This window comes from Stegodyphus dumicola, chromosome 4 (genome assembly GCF_044657685.1).
Source record: "Stegodyphus dumicola isolate Sdum_Otavi_A_Nest chromosome 4, ASM4465768v1".
In the NCBI taxonomy this organism is placed as follows: Eukaryota; Metazoa; Arthropoda; class Arachnida; order Araneae; family Eresidae; genus Stegodyphus; species Stegodyphus dumicola.
In genome coordinates, this window is record NC_140771.1 from 15,710,645 (window position 1) to 15,738,609 (window position 27,965).

General features: G+C 33.0%; 1 protein-coding gene across 4 annotated transcripts in view; it reads left to right on the forward strand.

Moving 5' to 3' along the window:
• LOC118187991 (uncharacterized) overlaps positions 1-27,965 on the forward strand; it is a 275,888-nt gene that overhangs the window by 74,239 nt on the left and 173,684 nt on the right. The window contains exon 1 of one of the 4 annotated variants that reach the window (XM_085814594.1): positions 9,985-10,077. The exons of 2 other annotated variants lie outside the window; for them this stretch is intronic. In XM_085814594.1, coding sequence (XP_085670720.1) covers positions 10,000-10,077 — 78 coding nt within the window. In that variant the 5' untranslated portion in view covers positions 9,985-9,999. Of the gene's footprint in view, positions 1-9,984; positions 10,078-14,848; positions 14,970-27,965 lie in introns of those variants that run through there. One more of the 4 variants, XM_085814596.1, reaches the window with a different exon arrangement.

Sequence of the window (27,965 nt, forward strand, 5' to 3'; positions counted from 1 at the left end):
GAGAGCTATCTGCCTAAGGGCACGATGTCTTCATACAGGATTTTATGAAGAGAATCGCTCTGCGTACCAGTTTCGAGATATTTGTGAGGATTGCTGTGAATATCAGCTGAGGTTTCGTTTCTTTAGAAAGTTCTGCGCAATAACATCTCTTCTAAGACAAGTATTCCTTTAAAACGTTCTCCTGAAATGTACTTCTGGGGTAGATAGCCCTCGTGCACTTTGCCCCAATCACACGATCAGCTGAATATCTTTTGACTGAGAATAATAAACTTGATAAGTAGTAAATGTTTGTAACTTTAAAAATATTTTTTTCCTTTGTAATTTTTGCCATCGTTTATAAAACTTCATTTAATAATTTAGTTTTGTGTCTTGTATAATATTCCTTCCAATGATGTTATTTAAGCAGAAATTTTATGGGAGCAGGGTTTCTGTAGAAAGTAAATACGATTCATTCTGTACATGGAATATCCATTAAATATTTAGAAAAGTTTCTAAAGTAATTCCGAGTTCGCACTTTAGTTTATCTCTCTAACATACTAAGCGCGTCTGACAAGATCAATACTACTACAAGGTTTGACTCTTACCAAGCCTGTCAGAGTCTTTATCGATCAATCGGTGGAACCAAATGTGTGTCGACTGTGAAAAATTAAATTCGCGATTTTTGTTTACCTGCGTGGGTTTTTGTCAACATTAAGATATGAATGTGTAGAATATAATAACTCTGAGAAACATCATGTCTCCATATCCCTAGGTTGTACATAGGAAAGTACATTCGTGAAATGTTAAAAGTTTTAATTCTATAAATAAATTTATATTTTGTATGCTAGCCTTCTTTGAACTTTTACCTTTCTAAGAGATCATGCGCCAAATAATTTTTTTACAGAAAGACGCATGCTTCAGCGTTGCTATTGGCACCTTAAAATAAAATATATTGTTCTTTTCCCGTATCACAATATTCATATTTTTGAAAACGTATTGCCAATAAAAATGTTTAAAGCACGTCTTTTTATTTCGTTCCTTGTTTACCAAAATAAATAATCGAATACAAAGTTGTGCATATCAAATTTTCTTAACCCTTTGCGGCACAGTGTGTCCGGTCTGGACACACCTAAAAATTTCCTTCTGTACGCACAGAAAAACTGAGGTTACTATAGGTTACTCTGAACCTTCTTTATTTATAATAGATGGCAGCTGAACACGAACCAGTCCATATATTTTAGCCATGTTTAGTTTTTTAAGACCCTCATTTTTCAAAGAAATCTTCCAGATTTTTTTAGGGTATAAAAGGAATTGTTTGAAAAGAAATTTCTATGTTATTTTTTGGCTGTATGCTAATCTCCTTATTCTATATTAATTTTAAATTTTTACCTTGAAATCTTACCTAAAATCAAACGGCGAACCCTAGGTGTGCCCAGGCCGGGCTCACCGATAATCTAGGACAACTGAGAGTATATATTCTTTGTTTCTCCGCATCTCATCGGTCAGTTCATTGACAACAATGCTCGTTTCAGCACTCTTTTCGAAGCTCTATTCAATCAGTGTGCCACTTTGGGCCCACCCACAGAATTAAAGCGATAAGTGCTATCTTCACAAAATTTTACTTGTGTACTCCTCTAGCTCTAATTAGACTGCCTACCTTTTTTTTTTTTTAAATCAAAACTCCGACTTTAAAAGGTAGCGTGCCGGAAAGGGTTTAAATTGTAGAAATTCCAAAATGGCTATTAGTGGCAAATTGTTTCAGTGGAATGGATGATACTGTTATGTTTCAGTTACAGATTATACAAGTAGATTTAAAAACCGTCTGTTGGGTGCAAGATGGAGATGAAATTTCCCCAAGCAGAATGAATGTTTATGATATTGAACTTTATTTCGCAACGCATACGTTTAACTAACTACTATGGCGTCTTTCTGTCATTCTTTGTTGGCAATTGCAGTGTTTTATTTCTCATTTCGTCCACTTTATCCGAGCTCAGAATAGACGGGCTGCTGTTGCATTTTTATAATGAATATTTTTCAGTTTCTTGAAATCGTTTAACCAAGCGTAAAAATCATTGTCAAGTTCACGAACATTTAGAAAAGTCTCCTTAAACGTTTCAACAACTTTTCTGTACATCGAGAAATAATGTTCAGTTATAAAAATTCATTCTGCTTGGGGAAAACTCATTGCCATGTTGCACAAATAAAAGGCTAGAATAACTACTTCAAGAAATATGGTATTGTTAGTTATTAAATGGCAACGAACTTGTGTAAAAATGTGGAAGTACTGGGCGATTGCTTAAGTGAAGAGGAAGCTGTCATCAAGAAACCACCAAAAGCTAACTAGTTGCAGTGAAGCTTAAACTACGCTTTTCGAATAGAATAAGACAAGCTGCGCGGAGGCAGTTGTTATTTAGCTATATTTCTATGTAAAATCCGTACGCAGCGTTAAAAATGGCTGACGTAGACAAGACAGGTATTTTAAAACCGTAAATACAATAGTGCCGTGCACACACCTATTCTTTTTACATATTTTTGCAATTTATAGGGAAACGTGCGCTTTATAATCTGAATGGACAGTAAACGTAGAGGTTCACACATTCGTGTATTTGTGATACATTTTAGGTTTGTTTTGTTACGTTGAATCGTGTACTGCAATTTTTACGCAATGCTTTTGCCTACTGTAGAAGATGGAAAAAGTGGCTGTAGAATATTGCATATTTATTTTAAGTATTATACTTTCAATAACATTATAATACAATAAGCAAGCTAAGAAATTCTGCCAATTTTCGATTGTAACCTTTAATCTTGCTATGTAGTATAATTTGATAAAAATGCAGCTTCCTTATCGATTGCCGTATTTGGGTGATAATGGTTTCTCAGATCTGTTATGGCAACTGTTCCGAGACGTTATATATATATATTCGAAGTTCCATTGCATTTCCAGAGCCTTGCTGTGCCTGGAATTAATACGTTAAACACACGTCTTCCTCGTCTTTCACTCTTTTTCTTGGTAGTTTCGAATATTGTTGAAGGAAATGAAACTATCATTAAAATTTCGATTGCTTTGAAAATAATCTGAGTGCCATTTTTGAACAAGGTATGTCCATTTATAGTTTTTTTAATTATCACTGTGACCATAATAGTACTTGAATCACAGATGAATAAAACAAGAAAGCATTTTTATCGAAAACAGAGTATAAAATATTTTAAGTTCCTAGATTTTTTTTTTTTTCGAAAATCTAATGGATTTGCTCGTTTAATGGATGCTTATAGTTCAAAAGAAATTTAAATCTTAGAAATTTTTCGTTTTGTGTAATATTATTTCCAATTGTAGAAAGTTAAATGCAAAATATACTTAATCAGATTTAAAGCCATTTAACAAAATTCTCTTTCAATCTTTTCTTCAGTACACGTATTATGACTCTGGTGCATCACTGTATATTATTTTAAACTCACTGAAGAATCACTGTATATTATTTTAAACTCACTGAATATTTTCGTAAAATGAAATTAATATCCTGTAAATATTAAATGTTTTCAGGTATTTCGTTTAAATTTCGTAGAATAAAATAAAATAATTAATTTATTAATTAATGTATTATAGTTTAAGCAAACTTATTATCTCTACATATAATAAAAGAAAGAGTCTCTCTCTCTGTGGGTGGGTGTCTTTTGTCTTTCGTTTGTGCTGCGCGTAAGCTAATATACCCAGGGCTACGAAATTTGGTACATAGGTGCATCTAGACAAGAGCCAGTGCACCTCAAAGCGATTTTTTTCAAAAATTCGAATCACATTTTTTTTTTAATTTTATCTTTTTTTGATGAAATCGCATCATTTTGGATAGTTTGTTTCATTCTTTTAGAAATGTGGTTTTGGCAACAGTTTTTCATTCAATGCTTTGTATACGGGACTGCTGACTGTGGAAAATATGAGATAAAACATTGCTTATTTCATGCTGCTTATTTTCTTTTAATTTTTGGAAACGCATCACGCGCATCGCAATCTCTTTTTATTCTGACGCGCATGTGTTTCGCGAGGCACAACAGAAAGAATTTCCTTTTTTTTTTTTCTCTCTCTCTCTCTATTAGCTAATGGCAAAAAGGTTTATATATTTCGAATTATGTCATCCACAAAGCACAATTTTGATTGTTTATTGCTTTCTGATGATAGTTTCATTCTTTTAGAAATGTGGTTTTGGCAACACTTTTCATTCATTGCTTTGGATATTGGACTGCTGACTGTTTTCGCTTAAAAATATGAGATTTATTGCTTATTTCATTGTAATTCTTTTGTATTATGTTTTAATTGTATAAAAAGTTTTCCATAATTTTTTTAGGAAATAAAATTAACTTCATTTATACCATTTGAATTCTTAAGATTTTGCAAAGGGAAGTTGGATAATTTATTTATTATGATAATTTATTTATTATAATTAATTAATTTATTTTATTATTATGATAAATAATATTTGTATTAAGGGATATTGCTTCTTTCATTGTAATTTTTTTATATACAATAAATTTTTATTGGCCTTTTTTATAAAGATTAAAACAGATTAAAACTATGCAGTTTTTAAATTTAAATTTGGTGTTTCCTTTAGGCATTTTTCCTATAAAAAGCCAGACGAAGACTGGCAGCTTTGCGTTAATTATTTAAAAAAGATAAGAAAGATTAGGTTATCTGAATTGACAAAGCACACGAGACTATCTGCTTTTGAGGGGAGGAATGCCCTCGTGGAATACTTTGTGAAGGAAACTGGCTTATAATCACGTTACGCATGGGAAAAACCAACCATGCAGCTAGCCCGTTCACCTGGATTTGAACTCGGGCAACTATCAGAATTTTGCAATCTCGACCATTTTGCCATTTGTGGGTCTAATACTAGTGGGGCCACTGGTGGAACTATTTGTGGGTAGCTAACACAGTATCCTGATTTATATGTTGATTTATATGCTTGTGTCGAATGTCCTATCATAAATTTGTAAATATTTTTATCGCACTTCGGGGTTTTTATTGCATTTTTGGTTAAAGCACGTGAAATGTTCCTTTTATTGGACAAATTTTGGAATGTTTCACTTTTTTTTAAACCAGTTTTCTAAAGACAGATATCTCCATCTTACGTGAAACAATAGATTGTTTTTTTAAAGTACAGAAACTGTTCTGTTTGGCTGATTAAATAAAATAGTTGCGCCACTTTGAGGTAAGAGTGCAATGAAATACTTTTGGAGACACAAATTGCTTTCATATAAATGTAAGTTGACTAAAATATAAATCTTGTAAAATATCTGACTAGTATGTGTAATTGTAAAGTGTATGTAAATTATTATACCTTTAGCCCCTTGTTAAAGGAATAAGGAGTCATTTAAGATTACAGATGCTCCTAGCGCTTTGAACTAGTTGTCAAGTTATAGAAAAGCTGTCATTGAAGTACCTAATTCGTAATATTTTGGAAATTTATTTTTTCTTATTTCATTTTCGATATAATATATATATATGTTTTCGTATGTTATCATTCATGTGTATAATTTCTCTAAAAAAGGGTTGGTGAACTTTCTTCAGATGTCGTGCCCGAGTTAGACAGAATGTTTTTTCTTTCTTTCTTTCATTCCATTGTTGCAAAAATAGACTTTGAACCTCACGTTTGGCAGCTGCAATTGCATAGTCACCTGTTATACAACAGACGAAGCGAAAATAATAAACCTTCATGTATTAATATTGTTTATTACGTGGTATTGTTGGATTTCTGCGAAAGGTATTTATTATGTAACAAATCAGTTTATTCGGACCCGTCTTAAATATTATTCATCTAAAACTGCAATAGTCTATTACTGTACAAGTGAAAAAATTGACAGTTTCACTCACACGTGTGTCGGATTTGAACAATATTTATGGGTTCCCACAAAGTTTTCGTAAATATTATGGGGTCCTGGGGTCGCGAAAAAATCTCAGTGATAAAAAGGGGTGGCGACTGAAAAAAGTTTAAGAAGCCCTGGCTAAAAATATAGAACAGTTGAGCCATTAAAATAAACAGAGAAATTCACTAGAACTTTTAAAAATTTTTTTACGGCCTAAAACCATCATAAGGCACCTCGGATTAAAAATTCTGCAAGCTCTCTCAGTGAACTGTCTAATAATATTTTCTCACAAATGTAGCTTTAAGAAATATGTTTTAATTGAGATTTGCGAGGGTCGAGAAAGAAGTGACATCTTAAGCACGTTGTTTCAGGTCAATATACTGATTTATAAATACTAAAGTATATCTTGTAAAAATAATGATAAGGATATAAGATAGCTTTCATTAGTAAACTAGTGACAAGAAATGCCGATGATAAGACAGTTCATACGTTGTTAGTGCACTGTAATAACTGTTGATATTTTTAACTTTCAAGGTTGTATTGAGTGTGACATTTACTAGGAAGTGAAATCTAGTGGCGTAAACAAAACGAGAAGTCGAGTAATGCGTAATTTTTTTTTAATGGCTGAATGAATTGCAAACACTTCCACGTGCTCATGCAGATAAAATCAGTTTCCGCTATCAGACACTGACGTCTTCCGTTTATTTATATGTTAAAAGGCAGAATAATTCGAAAAGAATTCTGGCTTTTGCTGGAAATTAGTTGCAATCCGAACCCAGAGCCTTTTATCTCGCAGATCCATTTTAGCCGCCCCAAAAGAGTTAAATATAATAGAACTAGAATTATCCAGTTTTCGATTAGCCTTCATTACATTTTATTCAGTATTACAAACTTAAACCATATTTAAAATCACTGTCATCATTATTGTCATTGCGTTTGTGTGTTTCATTAAGATATATTCTCAATATATCAGAAGTTAATCACATTTCTGAGAGCGCAGCCCTGATCTGAACTGCTGCTGATCAGACCTGATCAGCAGCAGTCTTCATATTTCAGAGTAAAGACCTCGAAGATCTCTTTCTGTCTTTGCTATAACATGCTGTTACTTCGGCCATAAAAGAATATGTACTATTATGTCCTTTAAAGCCCTTGACAAGTTGCAGGAAACCCTCTTGGGGTGACCATCTCTTTAAGGGGATCAGTCCTAAGCATTTCAGCCCTAAAAAATACTATTATTTCTGAGAGCACAGATCAGCATCAGCATCAAAATCACCTTTCTAAGATGACCACCTCCACAGGAGTCGTCTGGAAAGTTGAAAGATCGCCTTAAAAAGTTTTAGGTGAAAACACTGGAAATGGGAAGGTCGTCTAGAAAACAAAAACAAGATGAAAAACGTCATCTTCATAAAACATTGTGGGGGTAAAAATAACCAAGGAGAAGAATCGCAGTCCTAGGTAGAAAATAAAATGGCGAAAAAACTTCACAGCTTTAAAACATCGTCGTAAAAATAAAATTTTATGGTAAAAAATAAAGCGCCTACAAATCACCGCGTGGAAACATCGCAGACGTGGTTTTTTCTGATGGAATAAATCTTAATGAATTTTTGAAAATCGATTTGTGAACATAAGACAAACTAAGTAATATTTTTTACGTCTGTATTTTTTTTTATTAATTAATATATTTTTATTGAAAATGCAAGAAAGGAACCTAATTACTGAAATTCTGGAAATTAGTAAAAATCAATGTCACCGATAGCAGTTAATAGAATTTAAACTTATGTAGCTTCCTCTTTCCAATCTTTTTATACTATATTTTCTCATCAAAATTTACAAATACGTCTTTATCAAAGATGTTAATTAAATAATGACTTTTAATAGTGAGGGGCATAAGTTTAAAATTCTATTTACAGCTATACGTAGCATTAATTTGTACTAATTTTTAGTGTTTGCATACTTAAGTTTCTTCCTTCTTCTTCAGGAAAAATGTATTAGTGCAAAAGCTTGAAATATAGAGGTACAAATATTACTTCTTCTTGTGCTCACAAATTATTACTAGAAAATTCACTTTAAATTTTATAGTTGGAAAATGCATATCTTCGATATTATCATCATCATGCGATGATTTGTAGGTGCTTTATTTTTTTAACGCGATATTTTGTACGACAATGTTTTAAAACTGTGAAGTTTTTCCCCTCCTTACGTCTCCTTATCTATTAATGTTTCCGGCGGGCACCATTAGAAAGGAATTTTCTGTATGTGTATTGTGAAATGCAGTTTTTATACCATGCACTGTATATCGCAGAGAACTTCATTTTTCAATGAAAGAATTTCAACACTATGAGGCATCAAACGACAAAATTATATATTGATTCTAATGTGCAATAATTCCGATTCTTTCTTTCCTACCAGGATTTGTAATAAAATATAGTTTTGGAATAAGGTCTACACTGGTGTGCAAAATTTAAGGACGAAGTCGAAAAATTAGCATATCAGCTGAACGAAGAGGCAGAGCGGACAGAAAGACCAATCAGGAGATTAAGTAAGGTGATGTACGGTAGCACATGCGCAGATATGCAGGTAGACGTAATGGGGGAGTGTCTGAGTAGTATAAAGCATGTTGTCGGTGTAAGATCAGTATTTCTGGCAAAGAGATTGCACGCCGTATAGCAGTTAAAATCACACCGAGTTGCTGCCTCAGCGAGAAATGGCAAATAATCAATCTGTTAGACGACATCTGGATGCTTTTACCCGAGATCGAATCATTGGGAAGTTGGAGGAAACCCGCAGTGTGACAAGTGTGGCTGCTGAGTTCGGAATTGCACACAGCATCGTTTCACGACTTTGGAGACAATTTCAAACTACAGGAACAGCTATCCGGGGTTTTTGTAGTGGTCGTCCAAGAGGAACCACACCCGCAGATGACCGGTATATTGCCTTACAGGCCAGAAGAAACAGGCGGTAGACAGCGGGAGAAATCGCTAGACACGACACAGGCGACTGGACGACCGATTTCGCGTTTTACCGTGGCCAGAAGACTGCACGGTGGTGGTCTCTTTGCACGACGCCCTGTACGGTGCGTACCTCTAACGCCTGCCCATCGCAGAAAGCGTTCTCTGTGGTGCCGGGAACACCGGAATTGGAGAGACAATGAATGGGGACTAGTACTCTTTACAGATGAGAGCAGATTCAGTCTGAATAGCGATTCTCATCGCATACTCATCTGGAGAGAGCGGGGAAGCCGCAATCATCCCTCGAACATCATTGAAAGGGACAGGTATGGAGGTGGCGGTGTTCTCGTTTGGGGAGGCATCATGCTTGGTAGTCGTACAGACCTTCACATCTTCGACGCAGGTTCAGTCGACGGGACCCGTTATTGTAACGAGATTCTTCTTCCATTTGTGCGTGTTTTTAGAGGCGCTATGGGTCCGCAATTCCTTTTCATGGACGACAATGCACCATGTCATCGCCCAGTAGCTGACGAACAGCTCTTAGAGAGTGAGGATATTGAACGTATGGACTAGCCGGCACGATCTCCGGATCCCAATCCCATCGAGCATGTATGGGATTTTCTAGGCAGACGCTTGGCAGCTCGTACCTTACCACCAGTAACGATTCCGGAGCTTCGATTGGCGCTGCAAGACGAATGGGCAGCAATGCCTCAACAACTCATTGACACCCTCATTCTCAGCATGGGCAGACGCTGTGAAACCTGCCTAGCAGTCAGGGGAGATCATATCCCCTATTAAAGACCGGATGTTTCTTGCTGGACACCCATCACAGGGATGTTTCGGCCTTCAGTCGCATTGCGCTCCATGCTACTTTTTCAATAAAGCTTCTTTTTATCCCTCTGATTTCTCTTTTAGTAAGTGTTGCTTACATTACTCATGTCCTTACGTATTGGGGATCTTACGGTATTAAATGTGTTGATTTGGAAAGCTTTTGTACAAAGTTATATTGAAAAAACCGTCTCGTCCTTAATTTTTGCACACTAGTGTATTTTAATAACAGAGTTTTGGTAGTTTCATGTTGTATGGCATTCCCTTTATCTGTGATAATCGGAATTATACTTCACTCATTATATATATTTTAAAATATAATCGAAATCTAAAAGCTTATTTTATCTAACGTGCAGGAAAATGAACAAAAGCTGGACAGACTAGGGCGATGGCTGTCAACCTCCTTTTGCCCATTCACCACTGCAAGACGATCATTCCCCCCCCCCATCTTTTCAAAACTCAAAAAGTACGCATACTTATTTAAACTTGAATTATTTTTTCATGTGTTTTATAAATTAAGGAAGAAAAAGTATGAGAAAGGTTGATAAATACCAAAACATAAATAAAGGTTATATATATATATATATATATATATATATAAAATGTTGTATGATCTTAAATCCATTTAGTGCGAATACAAGTTATTGTTACTTGCGCAATTGCTGCAAAATTAGTTAATAATAATTTATTTCCTAAACAGTATTGATTAATTGATTATATTATCTCCTAAAATTTAAAATAATTCTACTTTAATTAAACTTAGGAGATAATATAATCAATTAATCAATACTGTTTAGGAAATAAATTATATATATATATATATATATGTATATGTAAGAAAGCTAAAGAATATGTAAAAGATTGAATTAGCAGCGTAAATTTCCCTTCTCAATTCTAAAAAATAGTAACCTCTCTCTGCGCTGCGTCATTTCACGATTAATCCATGTCATATGACTCTTACATTATTCTGGTGATGTAAATGGAACTAAAACTCAAGCAGCCAATAATAATTTTACAGAAATATTAACTATCCAATCAAACTGCATTAAGAACCAAAACTAACTAAGTCTCAATTAAGATTTCACCCTGAACATAACGCACTTGCTTTCTACGCTTTGGCCTAGTTGGACTGCTGTCTGCCTGCTCCTGCTATCTTACTGCAAATCTAAGCTTTTTGGAATAGGCACATTTAATATGCCAACTTGTTTGTGGCCGCAACATGTTCGCTGAAATAAAAAATGAATATTTAATGGACCTTCGCCTCCAATTTCCTATTCATTATGGATCAACATTTCATCAAAATTCCTACTGGTCATTCACTTCTGACTTTATTTTTATTACATACAGATATATATTCGTAATCTGAAAGTATATAAATAACAGGTAAATGAAACGTTGACCACATTTCCGCCCCTGAAGCTATGAATTCCTCTTCAGACGTAATTCAGCCTTGATGAGAACCTCTGGAAATATGTCGAATAAGCAGATTTTACGAGTATGAATATGAGTTCAGATTATAACGGAAAAGATTCATAAAAGCAGATCAAAAAGTGGGAGACTGCATTTTATAAATATATATATTTTAAATATTCTTAAATAAAGTAGAACTAAATGCAAAATGGTATAAACTTGATAGATACTTAGTAATTGGTTTCTCAAATTCTTGAAGCTTTTTGTGCTAACGTTGAGATTTTCGTAATCCTTTCATGTAAATAATTTGCTACTTTTGTTGCATTGTATTCGTGCAAATTGTGTTAAAATGTATTCTATATGAAATAAAATTAGTGGGAATTCGTAAGGTATTAGGTTTTTCTTTACTTAATTAAAACATAAAATCGTTGTTTGGGGAAATTTCATAGCTTTATGCTGAATTAAAGGTGTGGTGTGTGTTGTATTTAATTATGGCAAAGCACACTAGGGCTATCTGCCTAAGAGGAGGGATGCCTTTCGTGGAGGACTTTCTAAGGGAAACTGGCTCGTATACACGTTACATATGGGGAAAACCACGAAAACACCCACGCAGCCAGCCCGTTCGCGGGATTCGAACCTCGGACCGAACTACCAGTGTTCAGCGACTTTACCGCTCGGCCGCTGGTGGGCCCGCTGAATTAAAGGAATGAAACTTTTATGGGAAAACGTTTAATTTTAGTAGTAGTTATATGGAACCTCTATAGATGTTAAGATAAGCTTTTGTTTTCTTAAATCACTAATTAATTCAGTCAGTAGTTTCAGCATTAAAAACCGTAACGTTTATATAATGGTAAATCAAGAAATGTTTATAATTTTACAATTTGTAAATGCAGAATTCAAAAAAAAAAAAAAAAAAAAAAAAGAGAGAGAGAACTGTTGTTTGAGTTTCACTTAGTGAGGCAAGAAGATAGAGTGTATCAAATATTTCAATTAATTATTTAAATTTTTATTTTTTAGCAAAAAATTTAACAAAAGTAACCAAAAGAAATACATTTTTATTTGAATATTCGCCTGAAACCAGGGCTGGACTCCACAAACTGTCTGCATTGTGAATGCCAGTAATACAGTTGCGTTAATACATTTGAGCGATGTTTGTTAGCTTATTGAAAATTTATAATCAATAAAATTCATTTTCCGATTGTCGCTAATTTTACTTGTGAAGGTTTTATAACATTCATAAAAAACCTTTTTATTCGAACTAATTTCTGTGGAGCCACTAATTTTCAGCAATTAAAGCAGTTAAAAATAAACACCAGTAACAATATTGAACAAAACCCACGTATCGCATTATGTTTACTCATATTTATTGCAGAACATCTGCATAACTGTTTCATATAAAATAAGTTTTTTTTTAAAAAGTTTTTCTTTTTTGTAACGCGTATTAGTAGCCACAGTTTCCTGAGTACTAAATATGTTATCTTTCGCGAGGGGTAAGACAACTCGAAATAGTTGAGCTCTTCTTTCATCGTCGGATGCGACCTTTTGTAATTACTAAATAGTGCACTTCGTTTAATAATAAAAATACTTGAATATGAGTTTTCATTAAAAAAAAATCTTCTAAAATACTACGAACATTAGTTAGTGCTTGGCCACTGATAAATTCCCTCATAAAACGACAAAAATTCGCTTGGGATAGAATAGTTTTTTTTAATTGTAGTCTTTGATGTTTCTGCTTTTGATACTTCAGCAATTTCGAGTTAATTCTTTTCGTATACGTGAGTTTTAATAGTCTATTTAATAAACAATAATAATTCAAGTCACCTTCTGAAGAGCGACATAGACTAATTTTTACTCGGAAAAATTTTATATAATTTTTTGTTCTAACGATAACTATTTTTCCCCCAGAACATTGAGGCTGGATAAGATATGGCTGAAAGGTAGTTTGTTTCCTAACCTATATGGTCAGGTTGCCAAGGGCTTTTTATGCTTTTCCTCATATGTAACATAGACAACAGCTAATTTTGCTTGGAAAGTCCTGTGGCGTCTGTGGCTTGAAAGTTTTGTTTTATTCAACATGGCGAATTTAACAAAGCAGTGGTTCGAAGGCTACATTTACGCTTTTTCCGAAGAGAAATATGCATACTCCGTTATCCAAAAACGATGTGAGATTATGGTGAGAGTCATGGTTTTGTGATATCTAAAGCGTCGATAGGTAATATCATCAACAAGAAAGGAAAACAACGTCAAATTGGAGTCGCAAGTGGGACAAAAATTCCAAACAAGTATCCAAGGAAAAAACGAACATCATCTACTATTGCAAAGGTACGTAATTTTAATGTTAAACGAAAATCCCTTTAGTCAAAGGACATTTGCAAAATCATTAAAATGCTCGATGTCACTGTAAACAAAATGATAAACGTTGATTTAAATCTTAAGAAAGCGAAAAAACGCAATGTGCATCGTCTTCTTCCAAAGCATATCGCTCGACGCAGGACACGCTGCAGAATTCTATATGAGAAACACTTATCCAAAGAAAAATTTAAAACAATTGTCACAATAGATGAAGCATGGGTGTATTTAAATGATTGTAACAAAAAAAGAGCCATCTATTACCATAAAAGGGGAGAAAGAAATTTAAGTACAGGGTTCAAAGAATCGAAAGAAAGTTTTTCTAAGGGATTCATGATTGTTGCTGGTTTTTCTTATAATGGCAAGTTAAAAATAAAGAGAGTGCAAAAAAATGTAAAGATTAACTCCCAATACTATCAGGAACATATTTTATCGCCAATTTTTCTGAATGAAATACCATCGCTTTACCCACAGTGCCATCCATCTGTGAGACTCCATCAGGACAAAGCTAGCAGTCACACATCAAAATCCACCGTAAATTTCCTAAAAAAAATGGAACAAAAAACTGGTATCAAGGCCATACCCTTCACTGATATCCCTACTAAATCTCCCGATGTGTCACCTATGGATTTTTGTGCTTTCGGACTTTTAAAAACTGCAAATGTTATCCCGAAACCCTAACAAATATCCAAGCGTTATCCAAACGTTGTCCCAAAACCCTAACAGGACTCTGGAAAGCTGTTCGAGAGGAATGGGATAGAATATCTCTTCTGCCACTTCAAAAGGCATTTATTATCCTCGAAATTACGGTGTCGAAAGATAGTTCAGAATAAGGGATGTCAAATAGAACATTTTAAACACAAGAATGTTATGTAATTTAGTTTTGTGAATACAATATACATCGTCTAAAAAATGTGTGAACAGCCTCTGTAGATCCAAGCATAGTTATAATGCGAGTTCCAGGCATAGCAAGCTACGTTATTTTTCCAAGAGACCAATAGTAAAGACATATTTCATCATGAATTATTAAAATGTTTATTTTACACAAGGAGCAAATTGCACTGGTCCCCTAAGGTTTCGAAACTGTTAGCCGGACCTGACTGAATATCACACCTAACTCTGTCAGATATAATTCATTTATTTGGCTGACAAAATTTAGCAGGTACTTTTTTTTTTTTTTTTTTTTGCATTTAAAATTTGTATTCGCGTATGATACGCGTTTGAAGTTATCAGCTATTACTTATTTTCAAATGGATAAAAAGTATCTTTTTCTCTCTGCATGCTCGATGCGCTCGTTATTCTTAACTTGGATGTCGTCACCTGTCAAACATAAATGAAACTAAGAATAACAGCAAATAATGAGTTTCGAGATATTACGAGATACCGCCAGATCGGAAAGGCATGTTTTGTCTACCTCGGCGCAAGAACCCATTTAACACACGTCTGCTTCACGTGACCCAGTAACTGCATGAGGGAAGATGATGTTCGGATTGTTTGGGAAAAACTTATCGCCAGCGACGAGCTGCATCTTTTTAGCTGCTTCCGCGTCATGAGCGTTTGTCTCTCTCGGAGGTTCAGGAGTAGAGCTCTCCTTTTAAGGTATGGCTACGCGCTTAAGCCTGAAAAGGTATAATTTATTTAAAGTTTAAACGGATATATAATTCTTTATTTATATATATTTCTTTAGAAAATCAGTCATTCATCATTCTGTCATATATATATATATATAATGTTGAAAGATCTTAAATGATTTAAATTCAAGTCCCCGTAAAATATTTTTAATAATTTATATTCAAGTTACCGAAAACACAATTTTCGGAATTAAACTTCCTACATATGGGTTCCCTCTTTTTTGATACTTCTACTAAATTTATATTAGGAGGTAATATAATCAATATTTCTTTAGTAAATAAATTATATATATTATATTACGCAAACTGTTGTACCGAATTCTGGTAACATTGACTATGCCACATACTAAATAGAATATCCTTATTGTGTAAAACGTCTCGTATATTTTTTGAGTGTTCTAAACTGGTTTAATTGAATACCTGTAATAGGAATTTGAAATAGTGGAAGTCGTAGAGGAGGGAATAAATAACAAGAAGATACGTGTACCAAGGGGAATGTGAAATATAGGGAAAAATCCAGCGTTTACTCTAGTCAGCATTTCATTAATGAATGAAGTTTTTCATTTTTAATGAATAATTTTAATTCATATTGCTGTAAAATTGGAAAATACCGTAACTATGATATCACACAGCAAATTTTATCTTGATTTACCTCCCCCCCCCCCGAAAACACGACCATTAATGAAAATACAAATATATGTACCGAGAAAGTGAAATTAAGGTATTTTAGTCATTTTAATTAAATTTTTGTTTCATTGCGATTTATTAAGTAAATAATAACTATTCTTTCTCGAATCATTACGATATGTATGGATATTTTTATGATGAAATTCTGTTTTATGAGGTGGGATTTTTTTTCTTCAGGTTAGAGCGTAAAGGAAAAAACGAAGTCGTTTTCCTCGAGTACATTATTTCACAGAAAATCGATGCGTTATCCATAAATTTCAGTTCTCAATAAAAATTTGATGCTGTTTTTCTTCTGAAAATTGTTTTCAATAACAGATAATTATTTTTAATGGCTGTATATTTTTTGTGGATACGTATTATGAAGTATTAGAACATGCCAATATATCGATTTATCTAGATTTTGACTTCTTTACTAAATAATAAGAAATTGATAAGAGTATACATATATTATAGTTAAGGGAAAAAATTCATATATTTTAAAATAAATTTTTGGAGAAACTTTTAGCAGTATTGTAGATTCTACTTTCAGGTGACTATTAGAGTTTAAAAAATTTGTATAGATTTTTTTACCATTGGGAAAAATGGAAGGTATTTATTTTGCAAATCACAGCCGATCATGGGCAGCCGCCGAGGGCGCCAGTTAAATTGTAATCATAAATGACAATTAAGTATATATTTTGTACTGAATTATTAATACGTTTAATTTAGAAGGAAGGACACTGTCGATCGCCTAGGGCACCGAAATAGCTGGAGTAAATTGCAAGTTTTTTTTTTTTTTTTTTTGTTTGAAATTTAACAGTTGCAGATTAGAAGGTGATATTTAGATTTATATATTTATGAAAAACTTAACCTTACAAGAAAAATGTTCTCGATTTAGATACTGAATTTCTGTTAACTTTATTCTAATGAATGAAATAACTTTATTCTAATGAATAAATGAATTCTAATGAATGTAAGTAATGAATGAAATAATAGTGATTTAATGATTTAATAATCATTTAATGATTCACATGAAGATAAATTAAAATCACTAAATTCAGAACAGACGGGCGAAACGATATACTATATAATTACTATGTAGGGCGTACCATGCTATATAGGGCGGAGCGAAGTTCTATATACTGCTTTTAATGATTCATCATATGTAAACTCATGCTGTAAAATTTTACTGATAGAAAATCAACAGTTTTAAAAATCGCTAGATAAATAAATATTTTGAAATTATTTTGTAATAATTTGATGTTTAGTGCATATTCTTCACGTTTTTAAAAAATCTGTCTGGTTTTACATGATTCAAAATATAAATATATAATTGAAAATAAAAAAATCTCATTTTTATTCAGAGTAATTTAGAAAACTGTTGCTGTTATTCTATGTTATACTTACCGAATAGATCTTAAAATAATATGATACTGTATATTCTGATTTTAATATTAGAAATAAAGTTAGGTTCTTAAGTTAAAAAATTATAATAAGTTTTCAGCGTTAGCGAATTCCCAGTACTGGATGATATATTCTTCTGAGATATAATAGTCGTACATTAGTCTTCGGAAGACTTTACTAATAACTAAGTATCAAAACATAATTTCGGCTGTAATTTTTTTCTATGTTAATTGACAGAGTTTGTAAAAATATGTTGTGTACGTTTAAAATGTCTGAGCTGATAAAAAGGTATGAACGTTTTTTTGTCTTTACTTTCTTTCGTTTAACTAGGTAAGCATTACTGATTCAGAAGTCAAACAACAAAAATCAGCGTTAATTCACAAAATTTTCACAGGACTAGTTTCGATGGTTTTACCGAATCATCATCTTCAGCTGCAAAACCGCAAATGAACAAGATAGGAAATAATCCTATCTTGTTCATTCTATCTTATTTCCTATCTTGTTCATTTGCGGTTTTGCAGCTGAAGATGATGGTTCGGTAAAACCATCGAAACTAGTCCTGTGAAAATTTTGTGAATTAACGCTGATTTTTGTTGTTTGACTTCTGAATCAGTATTTATTCGGCGTGTTTTTGTGTCTTAATTAGGTAAGCATTAGTTTGTTTCACTACTGAGCAAACAATATTGCAACCCATAAAGGAGTAGTACACAACTAGGACAGTACACCTAAGTTTATTTTACAGATTCTTTAAAATACAGTGATGAAATCCTTAAAATTTCTGGATAAACATTAGGAGATATGATCAATACCGAATGTTGCCTCCATAAGCCACACTGCCTGCTGCTACGTGATGAAGCATAGCGTCGAAGAGCCTTAGGTTTGCAATTTCGAATACTGGCAGCTGTAATTAATTGCCGGAATTCATCTGTTGTCGCTGGTTTGTCTTTGTCGTGTCGGTGTTTACGAGACCTTTGACTAGACTAGGTTAGTTGGAAAAAGATTTTCTGAATTGCCAACACAGAACTGCAGACTTTGTGTGCCGAGGAAGTATCACGTATTGAGAATGTAGGTCTAGGTTACTTCTGAAGACACTGGTCAACGACAGGCTTTAACACATCTGTAATGTAAAACTGGTTGTTTAGAACACTAAATAAGGGTATCAGATACGGAGAGGACTCCTTGACTGTCGCCCTATATTAGAACTTTACGATTATGGACCCAACAGCTGCATTTCATCATGATGCTACATACAGAAGCAGGATTCGTCTGGACATCAAGACTACTTCTCACCCAGCTCGTAGACACTACGTGGCGTGGCATATTCTGTATTTTATATGCTAGGTTGCATGATGTGATGGCTGTACGGTCCATTTGCACAAGACGTCTTTCTCATAGGCATTGGTGTATCCAGGTCATTGTCAACCAACATGTTGCTTCGCCTGTCTATTCTGGATTCAGTTGATTCCATATTCGGATATCAGTGGTCGTATTTTGACAAGCGGGAGATGTATTTTAGAGGGTATAATAGTTCGTTATCACGGGACGCTATAAGTCTCCCACAATAAAATTCAGCTGCTTTATAACTGTACATTCTGTCTTCTTATTCGAGACATACACAGTATGCATTTAAAAACAAAATACAATTTCTATATAAAAACCCACCCCTTTTCTTCTTTTTCACGGATTCTATTTGGTATAGCATTCTAGGCGTCAATTATTTGAAAATGCGTTGCATTGCTAATCATCTTCATTCCCTACCATGCTCTATCTCTTATGCAAGTTTTAAGTTGATCGGCTTTGTGTTATTGCAATTTTTATGATTAGCTGTTATTTCAATTTGGCTGAGAGATGCTAATGAGATTCTAGGCGAAGACTTTTCATGATATTAACGGAACATTAAGAACACGTAAATTATTTTAATGAAGTTTAAAGTTTCAATTCAGTGTTATAAATTATTTCTGAAAATAATTTGTGTTCTCCGAAGTCTTTGCAATAAATGAAATGAACTGAATATATTCGTAAGATATCCGAGATGAACACTGTTTACGATACATTTTTTTTTTATCTAAAAGTGTTATGTGATCAAAGAAAATGAAAGAATTTGACAGTATATGCGTATATATTTTGTATATATTTATTGTTACGAAGCTGTGCTTAAATTTTTATTTTTAACATTATAATTTAAAAATGAATTCAGTCTTTACTCTTTTAGTTTGGGGAAGCGATGCTGCACCATAATAAATGTTACTAATTCATGGTTTCAATTCATATGTAATAAAACATTAATTTGCAAACGATAAAATAATTATTTCTCGAGCTAATAAGTTGTTAAATTATACATATAAAGAAATAATAAACATTTTGTCTTCAGCATTTAACTGAAAAAATATTTTGTCAGAATTAGATTTTATAGAATTAATAGACATTTATAAGAAACAAATACAGAAAGGTTTGTTCCATTTGTGTACGTGCTCAGTTATCTTTTTTTTAATTTTGGACTTTTCATTTATTTTTTGTATGCTTCGTATCTGGAGTTAAAAATTAAGAGCTAATTTAAAGCGGTTTAATTTGATAAACTACGAATGTTTGAACGGAAGCTTTGGCCTTTTTCCCACTGCTAAAAAATGTCGTTACGTAAGATTGTGGGATTCTGTGATGCGTAAAGGATTGACTGGCAATGTTCCATGTTTTTACACATTGAAGTAAAATTTCTCTGTGAAACGGTCTTACTTGATATTTAAAATGAATATGTTACAAATGATTCAAACTTTTGCGTTTAATAATGGTCTTCGAGGTTAAAAAAAAATAAGTTAACGCAGCGTTTTCAATTTGAAGTCAGAAAAAATAATACAAATCGGAACTTATATATATATTTTTTTTTTTTACATCTTGAATCCATTTCTGTGCTAAGTACTCATAAGAAGTAAGTATTAATGCTATTAGTGCTTAAAGTGTTGTTTTATTCATTAATGTTGATACATTCTTTCACTAAAAAGGACATCTGAAGGGAAAAAAGACTAAAATACACTACGCAGGTGCTGCTAATGGAATTTTCTTGCAGACTGTTATCTAACGCGAGACGATTCTGACACTTCTATTCAGAGATGTGCATTAGCTACTTCAAGCGTATCTATCTTATTTCTGGCTGAACTACAATCGTGACTTCTTTGATGGGCTCACCATTCTTCATTATGATATGCTTGCTGGATTCTATTTCGCATGTGTAACGAACAATTCGCATAACTCGCAAGAATCAGACTTTGAGCTTTGATACAAGAGAAGGGGGAAAAATTGGATTTATTTAGTTTATTTCAAATAAAAATAATAAATAAATTTTAAAAATAATCAATAAACATATACATGCTAAAACGCATTTTAGAAAGATTTATTTTGGCACCGAAATTTGATCTCGGTGAAGCCAAACAAGTTGTCCATATAACCCTTTTTATTTCCTTGTACAAAGTAAAAAGGAAGTATTCTAATCGCGAAAAATTTCGAGTATCATATTTCAACGAAAATATCCATTTTGACCGCTATCGAATGCAATTTAACGATGTTTTTGCGTGACATCTGCACGTAGGGACAGAATAAAGAACTCTTTTTCTCCCAAAAAATTATAAAACTGATTTAAAATGAATTCTGAAGAGATTACTTTCGTAACGTCTGTACGTGCGTATGCATGTATGTATCTCTCATAACTCAAAAACGAGTAGCCTCAGAACGTTGAAGTTTTGTGTATAGGACTGCTATAACATCTAGATGTGCATTTCCCATTTTGTTGCAATGGCCGCACCAAAAATAACTAAATTTACATATATACACTATATTACTCGGCTCAGTGAGTTCAGTTTCTTTATTCTTATTTGTTTGTAAATTGTGCCTTTTTTGCTTTAAAAATGATTGAATAATGTTGTTTTTATCTTCCGGTTAAGGTTTTACTGCTTTTACTTAACCCTCATGCAATAATTGTGGAATTATCAACAATTTAAATTTTTTTTTAGTGCTGCTAAGCCTAATTTTTTGTTTAGCATGGCAGCCATTTTTGTGTACATTTGAAACTAAGCAGAATAGTGGATTTGTGGCCAATCTAGAGAAACGAAGCTCCACAACAACAAAGTAATATCTTCTTTTATAATTGCGAATCAAATTATGCTTAATTCATTCTGAAATTTTCATTTAAGTTATTAGCTTGTATTCGTGTAGAAACTGTAATTTTAATTGTAAAAGTTTTTAAAAGTTATTTTAACTGTACTTGGTGTTTTATGTTTTTCTATATCTTTCAATTTTTAATGAGAATATTTTGAATTTTTTTGTGTTTTTGCCTTGCCGTGAAGTGCGAACTGAATTAATTCGTAGCGAATGCGCATTAGGTAAACGGCGCTGAATCGCCTGTGAAAAACTATTTTTTTTTAATTTGTTTAATTTCTTTTATACATCGTTTTAGATTTATTATTATAGTATTTGATTAGAACATGCGGTAATTGCTTAGATATTTTATAATTTTTGTGCACTCTAAGTTGTAAAATGAATGAGATGTAACGCTGTTAAGTGAAATTAGCGCCGAAGTTTCGCTATGGTAAATAAATAAAGTGAACTTTAAAAAGTGCATTTATTCTACTGTGCTTAATGCGCTATCGACGAAGTAGATTTAATTTAAAATTCGTTAACTGTTAATTTAATATGTTTAAATGAAATGCAGGAAAATTGCGTATAATTTAATATTCTGTACAAGGAAGTCATGTGGTGTACACACCAAATTTTTTTATTTAATCTATACCGCATTTTTGCTACAAATAGCCGTAAAATATGTACATTCCGAAAATTTTTCGAACTCCTTAAAGGTAATTTCTTTAAGATGTTTATTATTTTCATTTCGCGAATTTCGTATTCTGTTTGTACTCGAAGGAAATATTTATTGCAAGCATCATGTACAAAAGATCTAGGTAGATAAATGAACAACTGCATCTTGGTTGTCTTTTTTTATTGGTATGGGCGTTTTTGTGGTTTTGTTTTTTCCTAGAAGTTCTCCACGAAGCATTCCTTCCTTTGTCAGTTATTATTGTGTGCGTCGCCGTGATCAGATTAAGAAAAGGATCAAATCCCCATTGATGTGTTTTTATAAGATTTTTACAGTAGTCAAATGCTAGAGGACAGCCCTGTCAGTTATTCATCTTTCATTATAAATGCTAAAATCATCCTTTATGGATAGCAGTTATCTGAAATTGTTGTGGACGCTATGCTGAGTCAATACATGAAATAATTTAATAATTTAAATGATAATTCCAGAATAGATTAAACATATTTAATTCACAATAATAAAACAAGACGTTAGAGTTACAGCATCAAAGCAAACTCTTTTTATTTTTTTATTTATTTATTTTTTTTTTTTTACATTTTTTTTTTCTTGCTGCCAATCTAGATAAACTAAACTTCGCAACAACAAATATAATATTATACGTAGAGGGAGCTGCTACAAAATCATTATTATATGCAATATTTGATCATTGTTATTATTTTAATATTACATTTCAAGAGAAAGTAATAACCCATAGCTAGGTTTCAAGTTTCATTAGTCTGTAAGAAATTTTATGATAGGATTTTTATCTTTATGCAAACGACGTTTCACTTATTATTTCACTTAAATTTTCTGCAGATAGTGAAGTGAGCACACATTTTTTTTTAACTTCGCTTATACTCTTACAACTGGAATAAATTTGTTTAAAAAATGTCTTCCTTATTCATGAAAGTATTAAGCTTTTTTCCAACTTCAGTAATTGAGAAAAAAAAATCCAAGAAAAGCATGATTTATGATAGCCATTTCCTGGTCTTTCACTAAGAAGATATTTTGAGTTCGATCGATTTTAAGTGCAGAAGTATAAGCTGCAGATGAGAGTGATAGTATTATTTCTAAGTTTACTTTCTTCCTGAGTATGGTAACTTGTGAAGAAGTTATAAAATTTTTGCACCCCCCTCCCACACACACAAAAAAAAATAAAATAAAATAAAATAAAATAAAATAATAATGATTTTGGATTTAAGGACATTCTTTCCATTACTATCTTAAAAATATCTTTACGTATAACTGAGATGTGCAGTTCGTCTGAATTCAGAGGGGATAGGTTAAAGGAACTGCTGAAGTATCTATGGACAAATACGTATTAGAAAAAGTACTGCGTATTTCGGAAGGATTAGAAAAAGTATGGCGTATTTCGCAAGAACTTGTGAATACGTCATGTCATGTGGATCAGGAAGACAATAGAATGTCGGATTCCATGGAATACGTCAAGGACACTGTCACCGTATCTCAAAATCTTTCAAAGATACAAGATATATTCAGATAAATTTCAAAGATATATTCAGGCAGCCATCGAAATCATCCATGTTGATCCGATGCAACATATATGGCTGACTGCTTGATTGAGGCACCGTCTTACGAAAGGTACGTGTCTTGGAAGGGAGGGATGTCTTGAAGCGACTTTTTAAGTAACTGCTATTTACTACATTTAACTCGCGGGGGAAGGAGCCACAAAAATGCTATGTAGCAACCCATTCGCTGCTGCTGTCAGTGGTCAGCTGCCATACACAGTCATTGGTGAGATCTACAGATAGATTCATAGATATATATTTTTCTCATAGATTTATGGGCCAAAATTCGGTTGCTATCTGAATATATGCCGTGTGATGAGTGATTCACTTAGGGAAAATTTGTAAATATTTTCATTCACGCAAATCTTTAAATTTGTTTTCTGTCTATCTAAGATGCCTTAGCGGCTCCTTTGTCATAAATATTACTTCATACCAAACTTGAAAAGTAGATTTTCTTTTTAAAAATTAATCCGTGTTTAAAATGGGGCAAAAATGTATTTTTTTGCTGCTAAACAAGAGATCTTCTGATCGCCTTCGAAATCGATTTATTTTTATTTAAAATCTACGGTTATATGCCATATCAGGCTTTTCCAGATGAGGCTTTATTAAAAATTGTACCATTTCAGCCCCTCTTGATAGGGTGGGTAAAAGGGATTCCCATTTTGGCCTTTTCGTTGAGGGTCAACGCAAAATCCGAAAACGCGACAGGAGTTACTTGACTGTGATGTATGTATAAAGTGACGTTATAGTGACTCTTCGCCCGTTAAGCTTCAGACACTGCTTTAGAAAACATTAACGCATTAGATTATATCTAATACTGAAAACAAGATGGTTTTAAAATTTGCGTACGGTATTACTGATTTCTTGAAGTAGAATTTAAAATATTAAAAACTGAAGACTGGAAAATATCGAAAGTAAAAGATCCCATCGAAACAGATGTTTTCGTTTGAAACGGCACATAAAACCCATATATACCCATATATGCTATAGCTGGCTTACCTCTTGAAGTTTCTAAAAATTCAATTTTACTCGCGTATATGCAAAAAGCGCGCTTTTCCATGCCACATGTAATTAAAACTGAGCGCCCTTGTAAATGAAATAATAGCGCGTGCTTCAATTAACTCAGCTTGTTTTTGTGAACACCTGCTCTTCCCTTTCCAATATCTTTCTACCAAATATTATGAAAAGTTAAAAACAGAAAAGCTGAAATGATACGATTTTTGTTGTTGCAGAAGGGGAGAAAAAGGCCTGAACTGCCACGTTATTTGTTGCCACTTTCAGAAAGCCTGAATCGGGAAAGCTTGAAATGGAATATCACGAATCTACGTCAGATTAAAGTTGCTTCTTTTGCCTAATTTAAAATTTTACGTTTCTTTCTCCTGTCCCCAACGTCTGAGCGGTAAAGTCGCTAAACACTGGTAGTTCGACCGAGGTTCGAATCCCGTCCAACGGGTTGTCTATAAGATGTGCATTTCTACTTGTTAACGTGGATACTAGTCAGTTTTCCTTCCACCACGAAGGCATCCATTCCCATAGGCAGATAATCCTTGATTCTTTTGCCTTAATCAGTTAACATCTCTTCCTATTTTATCAGTCTGTACTGATTGCCCTTTATGAATTTTGGTTTCTTAATTTACATCTATCGAATAATGAATAAATCTCTATACTGCTTATAAAGAGAAAGATATTTTTAGTAAAGTTATGGGGAAATTTAGGATATTTGCCTTCGTAATAACGCTCTTTTATAACATCTCCAGATTCAACATTATGGATCGAAATAAGAAATATTCTAATTAAACGTTTCTGGAGGGACGAAAACAAGTGAGTGGTTTCAATTAATATCCTCGGTTTTTTTTTAGCCCAAAGAGCTTTGTCCCTGTTTTCGTTTAGCGATTTTGCGTCGATCACTCTGAATGTCCGTTTCACTTCTAAAACTATTGCCACCAAATATTATCGCCCTGCATTATATTTGAAGAAATTAAATAATGAAAAATCTGCATAAATGTGTGTATGTATCTCACATTGTGATAAAACAACGGTGCCTAGAGCTATCACATTTTGAATGACTTACTCCTACTGCGAACATGGGCACCTGGAAGCCTTATACGCCCACAAGATTTCCATAAAATAAATTTCATATTTATTTATTTATAGATTCTAAGATGTATTGATGAAATGATAAGGCATAGAATTCAAGTTCTTTAATTTGGTTCGTGTATTGTGTTGTTTTTAACTTCCTTGTACGAAGTAAAAAGACAGTATTGTAATCGCGAAAGGTTTCAGGCAGCATATTTCAACGAAAATATCCATTTTTACCGCTATCGAATGAAATTTAACGATGTTTTTGCGTGATATCTGTACGTAAGAACAGAATAAAAGACTCTTTTCCTCCAAAAAAAATTATAAAACTGCTTTGAAATTAATTCTAAAGAGAATTTTTCGTGGCGTCTGTACACGTATGAATCTCGCATAACTCAAAAACGAGTAGCCTCAGAACGTTGAAATTTTGTATATAGGACTGCTATAACATGTAGATGTCGACCTCGTATTTTGGTTGCAATCGGCCGCATCAAAAAAAGTATATAAATATATTCATTCTGTTACTCGGGTCAGTGATCTCAGTTTCTTTATTCGTATATGTTTGTGAATTGTGCATTTTTTGCTTTAAAAATGATTGAATTGTGTTGTTCATATCTTCCGGTTAAGGTTTTTATGCCTTTAGTAAATCTGTATGCAATATTTTTAGAATTATCAACAATTTTAAAGTTGTTTAAGTACCGCTAAGCCTAATAATGTTTTTGATGGCGGCCATTGCTTGTTTACATTTGAAACAGCAGAATGGTGGATTTGTTGCCAATCTAGAGGAAACTTAGCTTTGCAACAACAAAGATAACGCCTTCATTTATTATTGCGAATTAAATCATGGTTAATCCTTTCTGGAATTTTTTCGGGGAAATAAGTGTTGAAGATTTACATCGTAATTTTTATTACAGATATTTCGACTTTTTATGTATTTTTGCCTCGTCGCGAAGTGAGAACTGAATTAATTGAATGAGAAATACTCAATCGTCTGTGAAAAACTGTTTCTTTTTTGTTTTGTTTGTTTAATTTCTTTTATACATCGTTCTAGCTTTATTATAGTATTTGAATAGAACATGTGGCAACGATTAGATAATTCTATTCTTTAAATGATATGCATTTTGTGCTTTAAACTGTTTCTTTTTTGCTTCGCTTGCTTAATTCCTCTTATTCATCGTTCTAGATTTATTATAGTATTTGAATAGAACATGTGACAAGGATTAGATAATTCTTCAAATGATATAAATTTTGTGCATTCTGAGTTATAATATGAACAAAATATAGCGCTGTTAAGTGAACCTAGCGCCAGAGTGTCGCTATGGTAAACAATATAGTGAATTTTAAAGAGTGCATTTATTCTATTGTGGTTTATGCGCTATCGACGTAGTAGATTTAATTCAATCCAATAGGTTTAAATGAAATGCAAGAAAAAATGCGTATAATTTAATATTCCGTAAAGGAAGTGATGTGGTGTACACATCAGATTTTTTCAAAAAATATTGGGGAAAAAGGTATGCTTTGTGAATAAAATAAAATAGCAAGGATAGATCAGGACGTGAGTTCCAGTAGAAAGATTTTATTAAGGATAAATTTTTAAACAGTTTTTAAAAATTAGATTATCATTTAATTCACAAATTACTCTCATTTACTCTGCCTTTAATTTTTTTTTTTTTAATTTGAAAATTATGAAACTTCTGAATGAGGCCAGGCATTGCATTCAGTATGTACACACTCGTATTTCTTTAACCAATAATTAATACTGATCAGCGTTCAACATAAAACATTGAGGTAGCTATATTTTTTAAATTCCAATTAGTATGGTTTCAGTTTCTTGAGAAGCCTTGTGGTTTCGATTCCACAAAATGTTTTGTGGTTTTAATTTCACACGAATCTTTGGTTTTCGATTTCATGGAAAGCCTTGTGGTTTCTGTGAATGCTCTAAGGAATGGGACCCACCTCACCTGAACTTTTGGAACTCTGCATCTTAAGGTATCTATCTATCTGCCTTCGTTAAAAAAACGATTTCGGCGAAAAAAATTTGATTTTTTTTAATTGCCCAGTTTGAAAGGTCAGTTTTGTAGGATTCCGAAAATGGTTCATTTTTACGTTTGTGATAATTAGAAGAGAAGATATAGCCAATTAACTGCACTGGAAGTGAAAGCAGGAAGACCGGAAGTGCCATTTAAAAGGCTCAACTTAAATGTAAACAATGCTGTTATCCGTGTTTTTTTTTTTTACCTGTTTGTGTGTAAATAGTGCTAAAACATTTCATTTTAATTCTGGGTACTTTTTTTTTTGTTTCTGGCCATAATTATTTGCCTTAATTTTTTGAACTGGGACTGGCAACATTGCGGTTTTTTGAACTGGGTCTGGCAACATTGCGATTAGGTATAAAGACTATGTTGCTGGGTGCATATATAGCAGTTTTAATTTTTAATTCAGGATATCT